General features: G+C 46.2%; 1 protein-coding gene across 2 annotated transcripts in view; it reads left to right on the top strand.

The window, feature by feature from the left end:
* The window catches only part of ABL1 (ABL proto-oncogene 1, non-receptor tyrosine kinase), a gene marked incomplete at its 5' end in the record, with an annotated part of 82,946 nt that overhangs the window by 49,276 nt on the left and 17,154 nt on the right, over nt 1-16,516 (top strand). For both annotated transcript variants that reach the window (XM_084899792.1, XM_084899793.1), the window contains 3 exons: nt 7,203-7,376; nt 8,142-8,437; nt 15,124-15,396. In XM_084899792.1, the coding sequence (XP_084755918.1) occupies nt 7,203-7,376; nt 8,142-8,437; nt 15,124-15,396 (743 nt within the window). The remainder of the gene's footprint in view (nt 1-7,202; nt 7,377-8,141; nt 8,438-15,123; nt 15,397-16,516) is intronic.

The raw sequence follows: 16,516 nt of genomic DNA, 5'->3' as shown, positions 1-16,516 counted from the left end.
AGCCCCTCGCAGCTCCTGGCCCCGGTGTCTGTTCTTACACACTCCTCCTCAGGCAGCACTGTCCTCTTGTTGGACTTGTGCTCCGAGGCCTGTGCATATTTATTTATTCACCGCGTGTCGTTCTCCCCTCTCCCCCAGCCTCCGTGCCGTGCCCCGCTCCCAGCTGCTGACACGTGTTTGCGGGTGCTGGGACATTTTTGTTCAGATTGGGAAGTTAGTGCCAAGGCTGTATTTAGCTAATAAGTTTGTTTTTAAAATAATTTTAACTGCTCTGAGGGTGTAAATGACAAAATAAAGGGCCATGTATACTGCAGATAAAATTACTTTCATCAAGCTCAAATACTTCTCCTCTAAACTCATTTTATAAAAAGTTGTGTGAGACTTCCAAACTGACTTGAGCATAGTCTGAGCATGATCTCATCCGTTGGAACAGAGTCGGAAATAAAACACGAAGCCTTCCCTCTTTTTTGAAGGATCTGTTTTATAGATTTTTAAATTACAGAGATTCCTTGAACTGGAGGATAATAGTGAAGGGCCCACAAAGGAAATGGGGATAAAGCAACATGGGCGAATAACTGAATATGAGTAAAAGTAAAGGGAATGCTTATCACATCTGACACCCCGCCCCCTCCCCCCTCCCCAGCTCTGACTTGGTGACGTGCCCTCTGGGCAGTAAGGACTGCTGGGGGCACTGCAGAGGGGACCGGCGCCGGGGGCTCAGCGGCCACAGGAAGGCGGAGAGCTTCCCAGGGAGGCTTTTCCTGGGGTGCAGTCTCCCCTCCCATCGGAGCTGGGAAGCGGCCTCACCAGACGCTGGAGTTCAGAAGCCCTTCCTTCTCTTCCGTTTGCCCCCCTCACCCCCCCCCCCCCCTTGGGTCAGCGGCACAGCCTGGAAGTCTAGACCAGATATGCCATATCAGGGCATCTTTTGTAAACATTTCTGATCGGTGACTCACAACTTGAAGAAAGGATTCTTTTGTATCAGACTATCTAACTTGTACTTTAAAGACCCAACCCATTTTCTTAGAATACCCAGTTAGTCATGCACAGGCCCAGTGAATTAATTGTGTGGCGTTTCCAAAAGTTTGATATTCTCTGAGTTGGAACGCTACCTTTCTAGAGGTTTGTAGATGTCATAATTCTTGGTGCTTACAATGGCTGATTAATTACTTTTCCTGAGTTTTGTTGATGGTGGAAACCTTTTCATTAACACTATGGTGAAGTAACAGTAGACTTCTAAGTGCGATGAGAGGCACTTTTGATGATACAAATATTAAATGTATTTAAAATAAATATGTCCCGCCGAAACTGGTTTGGCTCAGTGGATAGAGCGTTGATCTGCGGACTGAAAGGTCCCAGGTTCGATTCCGGTCATGTACATTGACAAGGGCATGTACATTGGTTGTGGGCACATCCCCAGTTGGGGGTGGGGGGGGTGCAGGAGGCAGCTCATCTATGTTTCTAACTCTCTATCCCTCTCCCTTCTTCCCGGTAAAAAAAATCAATAAAATATATTTTTTAAAATAAATAAATATGACCCAGAAAGGATGCTGCAGAAAATGTTCACACACACACACACACACACACACACACACACACATCCAAGAATAATAGCCGATGGTAAACTTTTATTTCCCAAGATTTAACAATAGCCGAACGATCCATTGGGAGGATGGAGGAGGGGTGCTGTTTTGGGCATCTTTAGGGGTTTAACTTCCTGACAGGGAGACTGACAGAAAGTTCATGTATTAAGCAAGGAAGATTTAAGTACATTCTGCAACTTTGGCCTTGGAAGCCGTAATCATTTTTAAGGTTGACGAGCATAGTTCACTGTGAAATGAAGCAAGGAACTTGGCATTTCTACCTTGTGAGTCAATTTTGACATCAGCCTGGATTGGGAATTGACTGGAAGGTTTGGGGTTGGACTGTGGCTGCGCTGCAGTGTCTCGATCCAGAGGCATGCATGAGCAATCCTTCCCTTTGGGCTTTGGCCATTCATTTGTGGAATGGAGCAAGAACTGGAGAGGAAAATGGAGAGGCTGCCTTGGATTTCCTCATATCCTGTTGAATCAAAAAAAACGGTGGGAGGCCCTTTCCTTCCTGACAAAGGCCTCATCCCTTCACATGAAATTCCCGCATCTGTCTCCGTGTTAGGGACGGCCTCTTTAACCCATACTTTAGATCGACAGTCACCCCTGGGTATCTGGGTTCTGCTGTCCCAGGTGCTTTCCAGGCCACTTCCCCTGATTATGTAACTTTCTTTGATCAAATCCAGATGCTGCAGAATGCTTGATAGAAGAGGTCAAATGGCATTTGAAAAGAAAAGCATTACTGTATTCATGACTTCGGTTTAATTTCCTGTATGGGCTTGGTCTGCCAAGGTTGTGTGCTCATGGCCTTGGGTTGGGACACGAGAGGGAAACGAGCAAATACTTTTTAAGGACAACTTGAGAGGATGCCCTCCTCCCTCAGTGTACTTTTTAATGTTAGATTATCAATTATATAAACATCAGCTGGCTTCTATTTATAGATTTTTTCTTATTTTTGTAATTGTTTTTTGATGATAAAAACATTCCACATCCAAAATACTAGGAAACAAATTAAAGAAAATTTTAAATGTTTGTAATTTCACTTACCCTGAACCACTTTTTAACTACTTTTTAAAAATTTTATATTTTATTGATTTTTTACAGAGAGGAGGAGAGAGGGATAGAGAGCTAGAAACGTCGATGAGAGAGAAACATCGACCAGCTGCCTCTTGCACACCCCCTACTGGGGATGTGCCTGCAACCAATGTACATGCCCTTGACCGGAATTGAACCCGGGACCCTTCAGTCCACAGACCGACACTCTACCACTGAGCCAAACCGGTTTCGGCACTTTTTAACTACTTTTAATGGTACTGTTAACATACTACTCTGAGTTAACTGCTGTTCACATTTTAGTTTGGTTCCTTCTGGGCTTTTCTCAATTTTCTCCAAAAATATTTTGAACGGCTTTATGAGTATACTAGAGGCCCAGTGCACAAATTCTTGCACGGGTGGGATCTGGCCACCCCACCCCCATGGGGGCTTATTGGGGGCTGGGCCTGCAGGGCGGAGGGGCTGCAGGAGAGCTCCAGGGCCCATCTTGTGCCAGACCCCAGCAGCAAGCTAACCTACTGGTCAGAGCATCTCCCTGGTAATCAGTGCATGTCATAGCGACTGGTTGACCTGTCAGCTGTCTGCCCCCTGGTGATCAGTGTATGTCATATTGAGTGGTTTAGCAGCTTTAGCATATCATTAGCATATTATGCTTTGATTGGTTGAATGGCCGACCAGATACTTAGCATACAGGCAGTCCTCGGGTTACATTGTACTCGACATACATCGTTTCATTGTTATGTGGTTACGTCGCCATCTCCCATTTATTTATTTTTAAAAAAGTTCCATCATTTCGATGTATGTACATATGTGCTTTATGATTTTTTTTATTTATTTATGACAAGTAAAGGTCAGGAATTGTTATCTATCTTCTAAAAAATTTTTAATTTCACTTCATTACTGTTGTGTATGTGCTCCATGTGATGATGTAGGTGCTTATGTAGGTGGATTCCAATTTACTGTGAAAATCGCCTTATGTCTTGCCGTAGGAACGGATCTCTAATGTAGGAACGGTACTATATTAGGCTTATATTATATAAGATTCTATTTTATGGATGGGACCACAAACTAACTTAAATTGTGTTGATAAATATTTTGTACTTTTATGTTTTGCTATTTAAAAATCACTCTATATAGATCATTGTATGGCTCTGGTAGAATAAATTCCTAGAGGTAGGACAAATGTTACAGAATTTTTAAAAAGACTCGATTCATATTTCCAATTGGCCTTCTGAAATGTTACAGCAGTTTTTGCACCAAGTACAAGCATAATGTGAGAGTGCCTGTTTCACTGAAGTCTCACACTGTTAGCCTCCAGAAAACGGACCAGCCAGTTTAACGGAGGATTTGACTACTAGAGGGTTAACCCGCTTTCCATTTTAATGGTAACTTGTTTTCTGTAACTTGCTTATTCATGTTTTTTTTAAATTTAAATTCTTTATTGTTTAGAGTATTACATAAGACTCCTTTTCCCCCATTAACCTCTCCCCAGCCACTCCCACTCCCCATTTCATGCCCTCCCCCCTTACTGTCTGTGTCCATTGGTTGCTTATTCATGGTTTTGGTCTATTTTTCCATAGTGGAGGGATTTGTCTTATTCTTTTGATATGCAAAAGTTCTTTTATGCTAAGAATCATCCTTTGTCTAATTTACTTAATATAATGACTAGAGGCCCAGTGCATGAAATTCGTGCACTCGGGAGGGGTCCCTCAGCCCGCCTGTGCCCCTCACGGTCCGGAAGCCCTTGGGGGGTGTCTGACAGCCTTGGAGGCGGGAGAGGCTTCCATGATCCCTGTGGCACTTGCCAGCTGTGAGCCCGGCTTCTGGTCTTCTGGCTGAGCGGCACTCCCCCTGTGGGAGTGCACTGACCACCAGGGGTCATTTCCTGTGTTGGGCATCTGCCCCATGGTGGTCAGTGCGCCTCATAGCAACTAGTCGTTCTGCTGTTGGATTGATTTGCATATTACCCTTTTATTATATAGGATGGTAGACGTTCTTTTTGCTTCCACTTAACTGACTTGCTGAATTGACCCTTGCACTCAACTACCCTTGCCATGGCACAGATACAAGACTGTCATGCCCCAATTTCTGCTGGGAGCACTGCAATCCCTGCAGTTGCAGCCACACCAAAGCCAGTTAGTTGTGTTTCTGAACTGTGTTGTTGTTGTTGTTGTTGTTGTTGTTGTTTAGATACTTGTTGTTTTAATTACTTGGTTAATATGAAACCAGTGAAATCCAAATGTGAAACGGTAATTCTTTCTGTGAAAATGAATGCTTTAGACTCAGTAAAGGCGGGTCACTTTTATGAAATTGCTACTGGACTAGAAGCAAGGCGAGTAAGGCGCCGGCGGGAAATTGGAAGGGTGTACTGGGTCCATAGTGAATGGCTCTGAGTTCTCCTCCGCCCGCAGGACAGTGAGCGGAGGTGAGGCGGTGCATTGCAGGAAGGACGTACCGAAGAAGACAGCTCCCAGCTCCCAGTGCACATCCACACAGAAAGGCTGGTCCTGGGCCTGTGGCCAAGACAAGCAAACTGATGCATATTCCAGTCGGGAGTGGAGGTCACATATTTTAATAAAAAATAATAATTCTCTGCTTTAATGAGCTTTTTGTTGTTCATTGATCAACCCCTCATCACGATGGCACTAAACACACTTTTAGAGCCAGTGTAAACACTCAGCAGGTCACACCTGTACCTCACACTTCACTGAGCCTTTTCCACATCCAGACCCTCTTCCTTTAAATTATGTGTCCCCGTGGTTCATAAGATGAAATTACCAAGCATAGTAATGACATAACTTGGGATGCATTTTTTTAGGAAAATTCCTGAAGGTTTACTTCAGTCTGTATACAAAAGCTAGAATTGAAAGGCCTTCATTTACGTACTGTTGGGTTATTCCAGAGAGTTATTAAAGAATGTTCAGTTTTGAAAGTTCTCCAGTCATGTTTCTGGAAGTTTAGCTTAGTCCCTTTAGATGTCCTGGGTGCCTCCAGTGGGTTTTTGTTTTGTTTTTAAGTGAATGCTGAAGAATCAATGCCTATTCTTATTTTTGTTGTTCTCAATCCTCACTTGGGGATATTCTTTCATTGATTTCTAGAAAGAGTGGAAGGGAGGGGGAGAGACAGAGAAAGAGAAACATCATTGTGAGAGAGAGACATTGTTTGGTTACCTCCCACCCCTTCCCTAACTAGGGCCAGGGATTGAGCCTGCAACAGAGATAAGTGACCTTTAGCGGAATTGAACCCAGGACCCTGAATCCAGTCTGCAGGCTGCCGCTCTATCCACCCAGCCAAACCAGCTAGGGCAGGCCTATTCTCAAGATGGGTGTTATTGCCCAAGAAAAGGTATTGGATGTCTTCTAAATCCATAAAGAGAGGAAATGAAAACAGTTTTGTTTTGTTACCATTTGGGTATGGCTTAAGTATGTGGTAGGTCTTTCTTTCAAATTAGAATCCCCCCCCCCCCCTTTAAGTTTGATTTCTTATTGTAGTTTCCTTAAATGAGTGTTCATATTTAATTTCATAATATCCTTACAACTGTTAAGATCCACTTAGAGTAGATTTGCTGGTTTCAAAGAACCCTTGTGCATAGTTGTCATCATCACAGGAATTCTAGAGGGGTTGAGTGTACTTCAAGAAAAAGAAAGGCAGGAAGAAACTTAGGAGAAAATAATGACGTATTTGACCTGTAGTGACTAATAGTAAACTATTAAGAAATGTTTATTGGTTTTCAACCTTTAGAATCTACCTGCAGACAAAGCATGAGAGTGTTATTACAGAAGAGAAGACACGCCACCTTTCACAGGGTAAAGGAAGAGGAAAGAAGGCCCTTTGCAGAGTGAGCACAGAGTGAGGGAAGCTGGAAGGAAGGCGAGGGTGTCAACATAGCTTACCAAGTAGATAGTGGAGGACACTGTCTCTAGCTGGTAGGAAAAGAAAGAAAGGTGCAAGTCTGCTACTGAAAATACAAAGGTAACAGTAGTGGCTAGCGTAGGAGAGGTGGGGCAGGGACGCAGGTTCTAGTGATGCAGCTTACGTTTAGAGAGATGGAAATGATGACCAGAAAAAGAGCTGTTGCCTCCAGGCGTAAAGGAGAGTGGATAGAAAATACTTGTTTTTCATTATAAGCCCTTCTGTAATATTTGATTTTAAATATGTTTGTGCATATGTTTGTAAACTTAAGAACGTTTTAAAGCAAGAAACTTGCCCTCCATACTAGAGCATAAGCAGCAGCAGACTTATGAGGATGGATTATTTCCAGTTCATTTTGAATTAGTGCATTTAAATGGCTGAAGCTACTTGGGAACTCCACCTTGGATGCAAATACTTAGGGTTTTTCACAAGATTTGGGAAAGGAAGAGTCCATTCTTTACACCACCTTTCTTTTAACATGTGAAGTGCACAGATGTTTCTTACTTTAAGAAACAAAATAAATTAGGAATGTATAATTTTGGAAATAACAGATTTTTTTTTTTTTTTTTTTTTTTTGCTCATGAGAATAAAATTAAATTTTCCTTAATTATTTTTTAAAATTTCTTCTATTCCCTGTTTCTCTTCCAGAAGCCCTCCAAAGGCCAGTAGCATCTGACTTCGAGCCCCAAGGTCTGAGCGAAGCAGCTCGTTGGAACTCCAAGGAAAACCTTCTCGCTGGTCCCAGTGAAAATGACCCCAACCTCTTTGTTGCACTGTATGATTTTGTGGCCAGTGGGGACAACACTCTCAGTATCACTAAAGGTAAAAGGGCTGTGGGCAGAGGTGGTAGTTGCAAAAGCCAGAAATTGGGTGAAATTGTGGCTTGATTGTTCAACCCTTTGCTGATTAAAAGAGCAGATTTAAAGTTTGGAATGCCGAGATATCCAAAAAAGAGTCACTTCTCTTGAGAGGAGTTCCAGATCTTCACAAAAGATCTTGCCTTCTTCTATACTGAACAAGATACCGGACCAGACACAGAAAGACACTTTAAAAAAAGTTTTTATTGATTTCAGAGAGGAAGGGAGAGAGAGTGATAGATAGGAACATCAGTGATGAGAGAGAATCATTGATCAGCTGCCTCCTGCACGTCCCCTATTGGGGATGGAGCTTGAAAACCTTTTATGTGCCCTGGCCTGGAATTGAACCAGTGACCTCTTGGTTCCTGGTCAGTGCTCAACTGCTGAGTCACAACAACCGGGCAAAACACTTTAAAAAAAAAAAAAAAGGTGTTTTTTTTTGTTTGTTTGTTTGTTTTTCCTAAAAAGCTTCTTGTTTTAGGGCACTTGAGTAAACAAAACATAATAGATCTCTGAAATCTGAGGCTTTATGTTTATCTCGGTTTTCAGTACAAACAGGAAACTTCATATAAAATGTGCTCTTATACACTTAGAATGCATACATTTATGTGGACTTGTTGAAGTAGGTATGTAGGAATTTGGAGATTTTTAGTAATCATATAAGATTAAGTGAGAATGAGCGAATTAGCCTATGAAGCTGATGTGTCTGATTTGCTTCTCTTCTTCTAAGGTGAAAAGCTCCGGGTTTTAGGCTACAATCACAATGGGGAATGGTGTGAAGCCCAAACCAAAAATGGCCAAGGGTGGGTCCCAAGCAACTACATCACACCCGTCAACAGCCTGGAGAAACATTCCTGGTACCACGGGCCAGTGTCCCGCAACGCTGCCGAGTACCTGCTGAGCAGCGGCATCAACGGCAGCTTCCTGGTGCGGGAGAGCGAGAGCAGCCCCGGGCAGAGGTCCATCTCGCTGCGGTACGAAGGCAGGGTGTACCACTACAGGATCAACACAGCCTCCGATGGCAAGGTAGGGCCCAGCCGGGGGCGCTGACGGGCAGGGGAGAGGGTTATTTGGCCAGGAGGACCCAGAGGGCCTGATGGCTGGGTTGATAGTTATTGCAACAAAACTCAACCAAGAAGGGATTTGAAGAAGCTTTCAAGTAAACAGGTATCAATTTATTAGCCCTATGAAAGACTCTATTGAGGACCAATCACATGTTATTATAAGGGCTGGTGTGGTTCTCTCATGATCCTGCTGGACTGTTGGCAGTTAGCAGTTTCCTAAGATAAGTGGAATATCTATTGGGATTCGTACATACCTTTTACATTAAGACTCTTTCGTAACAAACCCCTTATGATGGTAATTTATCCTCAGTGACGAAAGTTTAGATAAAGATGGATATTTTAAAAATCAAAAGCCACCTTAATAGACCCTCCCCAAAATAAGTCTGGTCCACAGCCTTCTTTCTATGGAGAACATCGTGTGTGTGTCTAGACACGGTTCTTATACAAAAACGGGGTCACATACCCGTAGATTTCCAAACCCGGACTAGTTTAGTAAAGAGGTTGATGTACTAGATGGTTTGTCATCTTCGTACAAAGGGTTCTTAAGAGTCCGCCCAGGGAAGAGAGGGATGAACACTTAAGAATTCCTACTGTGTGCTGGGGCATTTCATCTCTTACTCAGTCTTCCGGACAGGTATTGCTGTAATCTGCTTTTTTGCATTATGAATGGCTGGTCAGAGGGATGACATTTCTTGCTCAAGATTAATGGATGGAACTAGTCTGCAACCCCATAGTCCGCTCAGTCGTTGAAGGTGTAGATAGATGAATTGGCGTGGGTCCAGATGGTGTTTGTATTCTTAATTATATGTAATACATGCACATGGTTTGAAAAAAATGAATTACAATGAAAAGAAATTTTGTCTCCTAACTTAGCACCCTACCCGGAGGCAAACACTGTACCAGTTTCTCCCAGAGTTCCCTGATGTATATATGTTCACATTTGAAAAATAAACAATGCATAGTGCAGTGTTCTGCATCTTGCTTTTCTCACCTCACCTGAGAATACGCTTTGGAGATTGTTTATGGCGGCACATTTAGAGCTGCCTCCTCCTTCCAGATGATGCCGAGCTGATGGCCATCGTTTATTTACGTAGTCCCTGCTGGTGGCCTGTGAGGTTGTTTTCAATCTTACCTAGCGCTGTTTGGGGAAACACTGCACGTACTACTTTGAGTACAGCAGAGCATATGCAAGCTGTTGCTAGAACTGGTGGAAGGGTGTGTGCATGTACACTTGCCTTCTGGGAGATTGTACAAATGTGCTTTCTCACCAGCAGGGTATACTCTCCTCACCCTCCTCAGAGCACGCTAGCAGGTCTGTTGACCTCTCTCTCTTCTTCCATTGGTCTTTCTGTACATGTGCCAATACCAGACTTTTAATGTGTAGTGCTTTATAATGTTTTAATGTCTGCTAGGGCTAGTCCGCTCTTCTTAACCTTTTTAGCATGTTTATGATTATTCTCACACATTCATTTGTGCCATCCATACAAGTGTATGTAGTGTATACACATGTACGTATAGTTAATGTTCTTACCTGTTCTTTTGCACGTGGTAAAGTTTTTGACCAAAGGCCTGCCAGTTTCTGATGCTTTCATCACGGCAGACACCTTCGGGCCAGCACTGGTTTGTGTGGCGGATAGCATAGTCTGTTGATGTGTGACTGGAGATCAGTCTCATCAGCTGGTTTTTCGGGACTTAGCCCAGATGGGCTGGTCCTTCCAGTCTGCAGATGCAGGCCCTCGGAAACCTTGCCTTCAGACCACGGGTGCCTTTTTAATGAGTCAGAACAGCAGAGTGCACCTAACGGAGGTGATTTCCTGCACATTGTTTCCCATCCGTGCTGCTTGTCCGAGGCAAGCCATGCCACATGGTCCTCAGTTGAGGTCCGTATTGAACAGGGTAGTGGTCTCTTCTCCCTGGATGTCTAATCAGCACCCTTGCTGGCAGATGCAGGCAGGCACGATCTAGTTTGACACCTCACAGGGAGAGAGCACGGCCGACGTGTAGGATGCATGACTTGCAGACTCAGAGTTAGCCGAGGAAGACAACCCTCCGTCTAAAGGCTGGTGCGCGCCAGGGGTTCCTTCACTCCAGGTGCAGCACAGGAAGCTCATTGATCAGGCACTACCCACACTGAGCAGCTCATCAAAGCCTAGGCCTCCCGCCCTTCTCCCTCCCTGACAACGCCCTCCCGTTAGCTGTTTGCTCCTGGCGGTGCCTTGGCCCACAGGGTCATCTGGCAGACCATCTGCGGAGGCTCCTCTCGGGAGGCTGGTTGGGTGGGGTCCTGCTCCTGGAATGCGTGGACCAGCATCAGAACAGAGAGGCATCGGGTGACTCAGGACCGTGTTTCTGGGCACTGACAGGCTGCTCGTGCCGAGCTCTGCTGCAGTCCGTCCTGGACTCCCAAGAAGAAAATGGAAGGTTGGTAGGAGGGACAGGCTGGGGCTGAATAGGTTTAATTCTTGATCTTCAGAAAACAACGGAATTTCCAAGATTCTTCTGTAAGGCTCCAGAGGATTTCTCTGTCTCCACCCTCTTGGCTTGGATTGCCTCTCCGTGCTCTGAGCTCTCGGCAGCAGTCGCAGCCAGCCAGCCCGGGCCACCAGCTCAGGACCCAGAGCCCAGGCCTGGGCGTGGGGGGCCTTGGAGCTGGACTCTTGAAAGGGTCCCACCAGACTGAGTCACCGCTGTTGCCTTAGTCTGACAGCTTAAAATCCTCAGATGCCCTGGGACTTGGATGTCATCTTCCATGCTTCCTCACAATTTTTAAAAAAACATATTTTATTGATTTTTTACAGAGAGGAAGGGAGAGGGATAGAGAGTTAGAAACATCGATGAGAGAGAATCATTGATCAGCTGCCTCTTGCACACCGCCTACTGGGGATGTGCCCGCAACCAAGGTACATGCCCTTGACTGGAATCGAACCTGGGATCTTTCAATCCGCAGGCCAACGCTCTATCCACTGAGCCAAACTGGTCTCGGCAGCTTCCTCACAATTTGTAATGCTCTGCCAGCAATGAGGAATTAAAGACTGATTCTTATTCACCACCCCCTCCAAATCCTCCTCAGTTCTTCTGGTTGTGACTTCACGTTACTTCGGTGCAGTGCCCCTGTCAGGTCCCACCACTTCTCACAGCCCGTGATGGAGTCTTGTCTTTGAAGAGATGCCCACTGACATGTTTTCTCAGTCTGCTGGAGTGGCAGGCTCAGGCTGACAGGAGTGGCATTCGGGCTTAGGCTTTGGCAGAGGTGGCAGGATGGGCCAATGTGTGATCTCTAGACTTTTGAGATTGATGCCCCCTGACAGGCTCGGCAGGTGCAGACATCCTGGTGAAGAGCCTGCTAACCCGGCTGCCCCTCCCTTGTGGAGGAGCCTGGGAGCACTGTTGAGCGCTGCTCAATTATTCAGTTCCACCTCCTGCTGGTATGTGAGGGCTCTGGGCAGGGCGCTCCTGGCCCAGAGCCTGCACACAGCACACCTGCGGCGGGACTCCAGGGTCAGGCAGCTCAAGGGCACACCGGGCTAAGCTCTCATAAGCCTGTGGGCCGCTGTCAGGAGGAAAGCCGTTCCTGTTGAGTTTCTTTGACAAGCCCTGTCTTTCAGGTTCCTGTGTGATGAGGGAGAGGCCCAGCCCTGGCTGAGCACCCAGAGCATTATGTAACCGCTGCATAGCATAATGACATGCCATTCATAATGCTAATTTCACTTTCTTCTCTGTACGTGCCATGAATTCCTGATGGAGATTACCCAGTTCACTAGCAAAAGCTGCTAAGAAACGAGAATTAATCAGAGAAGCCAGCAGATTGCTTGACTGTTAGAAGAAGGCTGTGCAGTGCCTTGAAGGAAGAGTAATTTTAATACTTAATAAGTGTCGGTATATAAATTTTATGTTGAAAGATGAACTGAGGCACCGTTTAATTATTGAAAAGGGTGAAGTTGGTCCATTCATCGAGAGATCCCATAACTCTGAAATGCCTAACGGAGGAGCCTGTGAGGGAACCAAGTGAGACCGAGGACAAATTCTACATAAACGGGGGCTTGGGGAGCCATCTGGCGATGGAAGGAGCACTCCGGGTTGGGGAGCACTCCTTCGGAGCTGAGGCGGAGAGGTAGATAATGAGCCTGCTCCCAGGTGACCGCCTGTGCTGTGCCCGTGATTCCAAGGTGGGGGTGCTCTGAGTCCAGGGAGTGCCTTCTCGGAGCGGCTTTCTCTCTCCTCGCCATTGCTCGGTAGGGAAGGCACTGTACGCTTAGCTGAGGAGAATTCAGAGCATCACAACCTGAAGTCAAGCATCAGCATGCCCGGCAGACTTTTCCAGAGCGAGGTGAGCTTTAAGACTGAGCCCACGTCCACTGGTCTCTGTGCACTGCACTTGTGTGGGGGCTAGCACTGATGGTGCTGTGCATGCTGAGGGCAGGCTGACTGCGCTCCCCTACCCCCTGCCACACGGCATCTGTTCAGGCCTGAGCGTGTCACATGCATGTCCTTAGAGAAGGCCACTTCGAGGCGCTCTCAGGCATAAAATGGGGCCTTCTGGTGGGCCTCCTTACCCTGCCAGGTCCTGCCTTCACAAAGGGACAAGCTCCGCAGGCCTGGGGAATCTTTCTGGATAATTCCTGAATTGCTCAGAATTTTATCTTTGTAGGGTTGCTACCAAAAGATTATAAATTATAAACCTATAAGCTAAGGTGTGCCAATGGCTTGCCTTAGTTTTAACAATTCGTTTATGTTATCTCCCTAAGCAGCAAAAAAAGAAAATCTCCTTGTTAATGAATCTTACTTAATATTCTGTTGAGAATTGTAGAAGGGATCAATTTGTACTAGTATATTTGGTATTTCCTTCCTTTAAAATATTTTTGCCGGGACCGGTTTGGCTCAGTGGATGGAGCGTCGGCCTGCGGACTGAAAGGTGCCGGGTTCGATTCCGGTCAAGGGCATGTACCTTGCTTGTGGGCACATCCCCAGTGGGGGGTGTGCAAGAGGCAGCTGGTCGATGTTTCTCTCTCATCAACGTTTCTAACTCTGTCCCTCTCAGTTCCTCTCTGTGTAAAATCAATAAAATATTTAAAAAATAAAAATAAAAAAATAAAAAAATATTTTAACGGTCTGGTGTTACAGCATACAGAAACTACCATAACCACAGCCAGGCCTTGGCCCTGCCATGTGTGCTCAGGCTTTTTCTTCCCCTTTCTCCATTTAAGTAGTAAGATGTTACAGCTACAGCTGACTTTCTCTCTCCTGCCCCAGGCATCATCACTGTTCCAAATCTTCATTCCTCCTTTCTATTCCTTTGCAATTTGAGCAAGTCTTATGACCTAGTTGTGATTTTGAGTATTCTTTCTGCCTTCTTCAGGATTGTGGGCTGGCCTCCGTGAGCCAGTAGACTTAGTTATATGTCTGGAGTCCACATGTTCTGTGGGGGTTTTAATGTGGAATTGATTTCCTCACCACATCACTGAAGCGGAGAGAAGAAAAAAGATAGCTGTCACCATCCACATGGTTGCCCTCCGCCTCCTTCCTTTGCCTCCCCCACCTCTGTTGTGTCTGGAAGAGAACTCGTGGTGGGCAATCCCTGCACAGCTGCTCACCGCTGCACGTATCCGAGAGAGGCTCGCACGTACCGGTGTCTGAAAGCCGCTCCTGACTTCCTGTGGCGGGAAAGCCCGTGCGGCCCCCGAGGCCTGGCTCTTCCTGAGGAGCTCTGACCAGCGCCCACGGGGACCCACTGCTGGGCCTCGCAGGGCTGGGTCTCTGATGCTTCTTGATGATCTCTGATGATTACTCGGCCAAATCCAGGAAGTAGGAATGAGGAGGACATTTATGCTTTGTTTAGTAATTTTCATCTCTAATTTTCATCTCTGTTTAGTTCTAGATAATTATATAATTATAAGTAATAATGATAGACTTTAATAAGCATTCTTATCCTATATAGTAAAAGGCTAATATGCAGATTGTCCCCTCCACTGAGAGTTCAGGAGTTCAACCAGAGGGCGGGGCCAGCTGGCCAACCTCACACGTCCCGTCCCCGAGCCAGCCTGCCCAGTCGGTCCCCATCGATCGGCCCACGCGGGGCAGGCTGGCCGGACCCCACCTGTGCATGAATTCGTGCACTGGACCTCTAGTTTTAAAATATTTTCTAACCAAGCAGTACTTTTAAAGTTCTACCCTTCACTACTATAATCAACAGCTATTATCAAGTACCTATTTTTGTGTTCATTCTTGTTCTCAACTTTGGGGAAACAGGATAAAAATGGATATTTCAGGGCTTTGCTCTCATGCAGCTGACATTCTACAAGCAGATAAGACGGAATTATCAGTTAGTGGTGAGCGGTGCAGAGGAGTAAGACGGGATGTGATAGTGCTGGGTGCCAGCTTTAGATCGGGTGGTCAGAGAAGGCCTCAGGATGGCGAGAGAACCAGGCACTTACCAGTGAGGGTTAGGCAGGTGGAGGACTTCACTTAGGAGCAGATACAGAGGCCGGGGGCATGTTGCTGCCTCTTTCTGCTTTAGAGGTAAGCGATAGCCTGGGTGGCTCTGGTCCTGGTGGGAGCCCTTTACCTGAGGGTTTGCTGTGCATCCATTCAGGCTCAGAAAGCTGGTTCATTGAGTTGAGTTTGTAGTTACTCTGTGGGCTCTTTCCTCAGCTCTACGTCTCCTCCGAGAGCCGCTTCAACACTTTGGCCGAGTTGGTCCATCATCACTCCACGGTGGCAGACGGGCTCATCACCACTCTCCACTACCCGGCCCCCAAGCGCAACAAGCCCACCGTCTACGGCGTGTCCCCCAACTACGACAAGTGGGAGATGGAGCGCACCGACATCACCATGAAGCACAAGCTGGGCGGCGGCCAGTACGGGGAGGTGTACGAAGGCGTGTGGAAGAAGTACAGCCTCACGGTCGCGGTGAAGACTCTGAAGGTAGGCCTGGCCTGCGGGCTGGGAGCCCCGGGGAGCCCCTCGCTGCCCGTCTCGGTGAGAGGCGGCTCGTCGTCCGCGCGGCGTGCCGAGGCCCCTTCCCAGGGCCGAGGGTCCATGGGTGCCGAGGAGCTGGCTCTCAGTCTCTTGTCATCTGCTTCTCTGTGCACTGAGTCATTCTCCCAATCTCAGTGTTTCCACATATGGCGAGGGCTGAGAAGGGCTGCGGTTTTTGGTGTAAAAAGATGAGTCATTTGGAGAAGTTTTTTTCATTCTATGGCCAGAGTCTTTTAAAGCCGTGGGTTTCCGTTCTCTTTGTGTAGCATTTGAATCACTTCCTATTGAGCGTTAAGGGAAGGAAGGAAGGAAATAAAAACCTACAGTTTTGAAAGGAGATTTAACCCAAATGTGTTTGACATTCTGTGGGTTTTTGTTGGCCGCTTTGAAAAGCAAGTGCCATTTGTTTCTTAGCAGGTCCCAGTTCTCCGTTGTGTGGCCAGGCTTCTGGAATTAGAAACATGAAGGCTCCCTAACGCGGCTCCCCTCCGCCCCTTCCTTCTTGTTTTCTGTGCTTTCATCCTCTCCGCCAATGCACAGTGTTTGGCTGGCGTTTCTAGGCGAGTTGTTTTCCTTTTGGAGTTCTTTGAAAGCTTTAGGATGCGGAGGGAAGTTTTAATTTGCAGCCTTCTTCGCTATGTGATGCGCGCTTTACCTAGGGTGAGAGTGTCCCCTAGTGTTGGCCGGCAGGATTTTCACTTATTTTAAATGAACTCTGACTATGTGAAGGGACATGTGCACAGAAATCGAGATAGCCCCTTCCTTCCTTTTTTTTTTTTTTTTTTTTTAAATATTAAACACATATATATTTTATTGATTTTTTTTTATAGAGAATAAGGGAGAGGGATAGAGAGCTAGAAACATCGATGAGAGAGAAACATCGATCAGCTGCCTCCTGCACATCCCCTACCAGGATGTGCCTGCAACCATTGTACATGCTCTTGTCCGGAATTGAACCTGGGACCTTTCAGTCCGCAGACCGACGCTCTATCCACTGAGCCAAACCTGTTTCAGCGAGTCAGCCCCTTTCTGTAGCCAAAGGAAAAGAACTAAACCTTCCACTGCT

The sequence above is a fragment of the Pipistrellus hanaki genome (genome assembly GCF_964339955.1).
Source record: "Pipistrellus hanaki genome assembly, chromosome: 11".
In the NCBI taxonomy this organism is placed as follows: Eukaryota; Metazoa; Chordata; class Mammalia; order Chiroptera; family Vespertilionidae; genus Pipistrellus; species Pipistrellus hanaki.
This window is presented reverse-complemented; position numbering and strand designations above follow the sequence as displayed.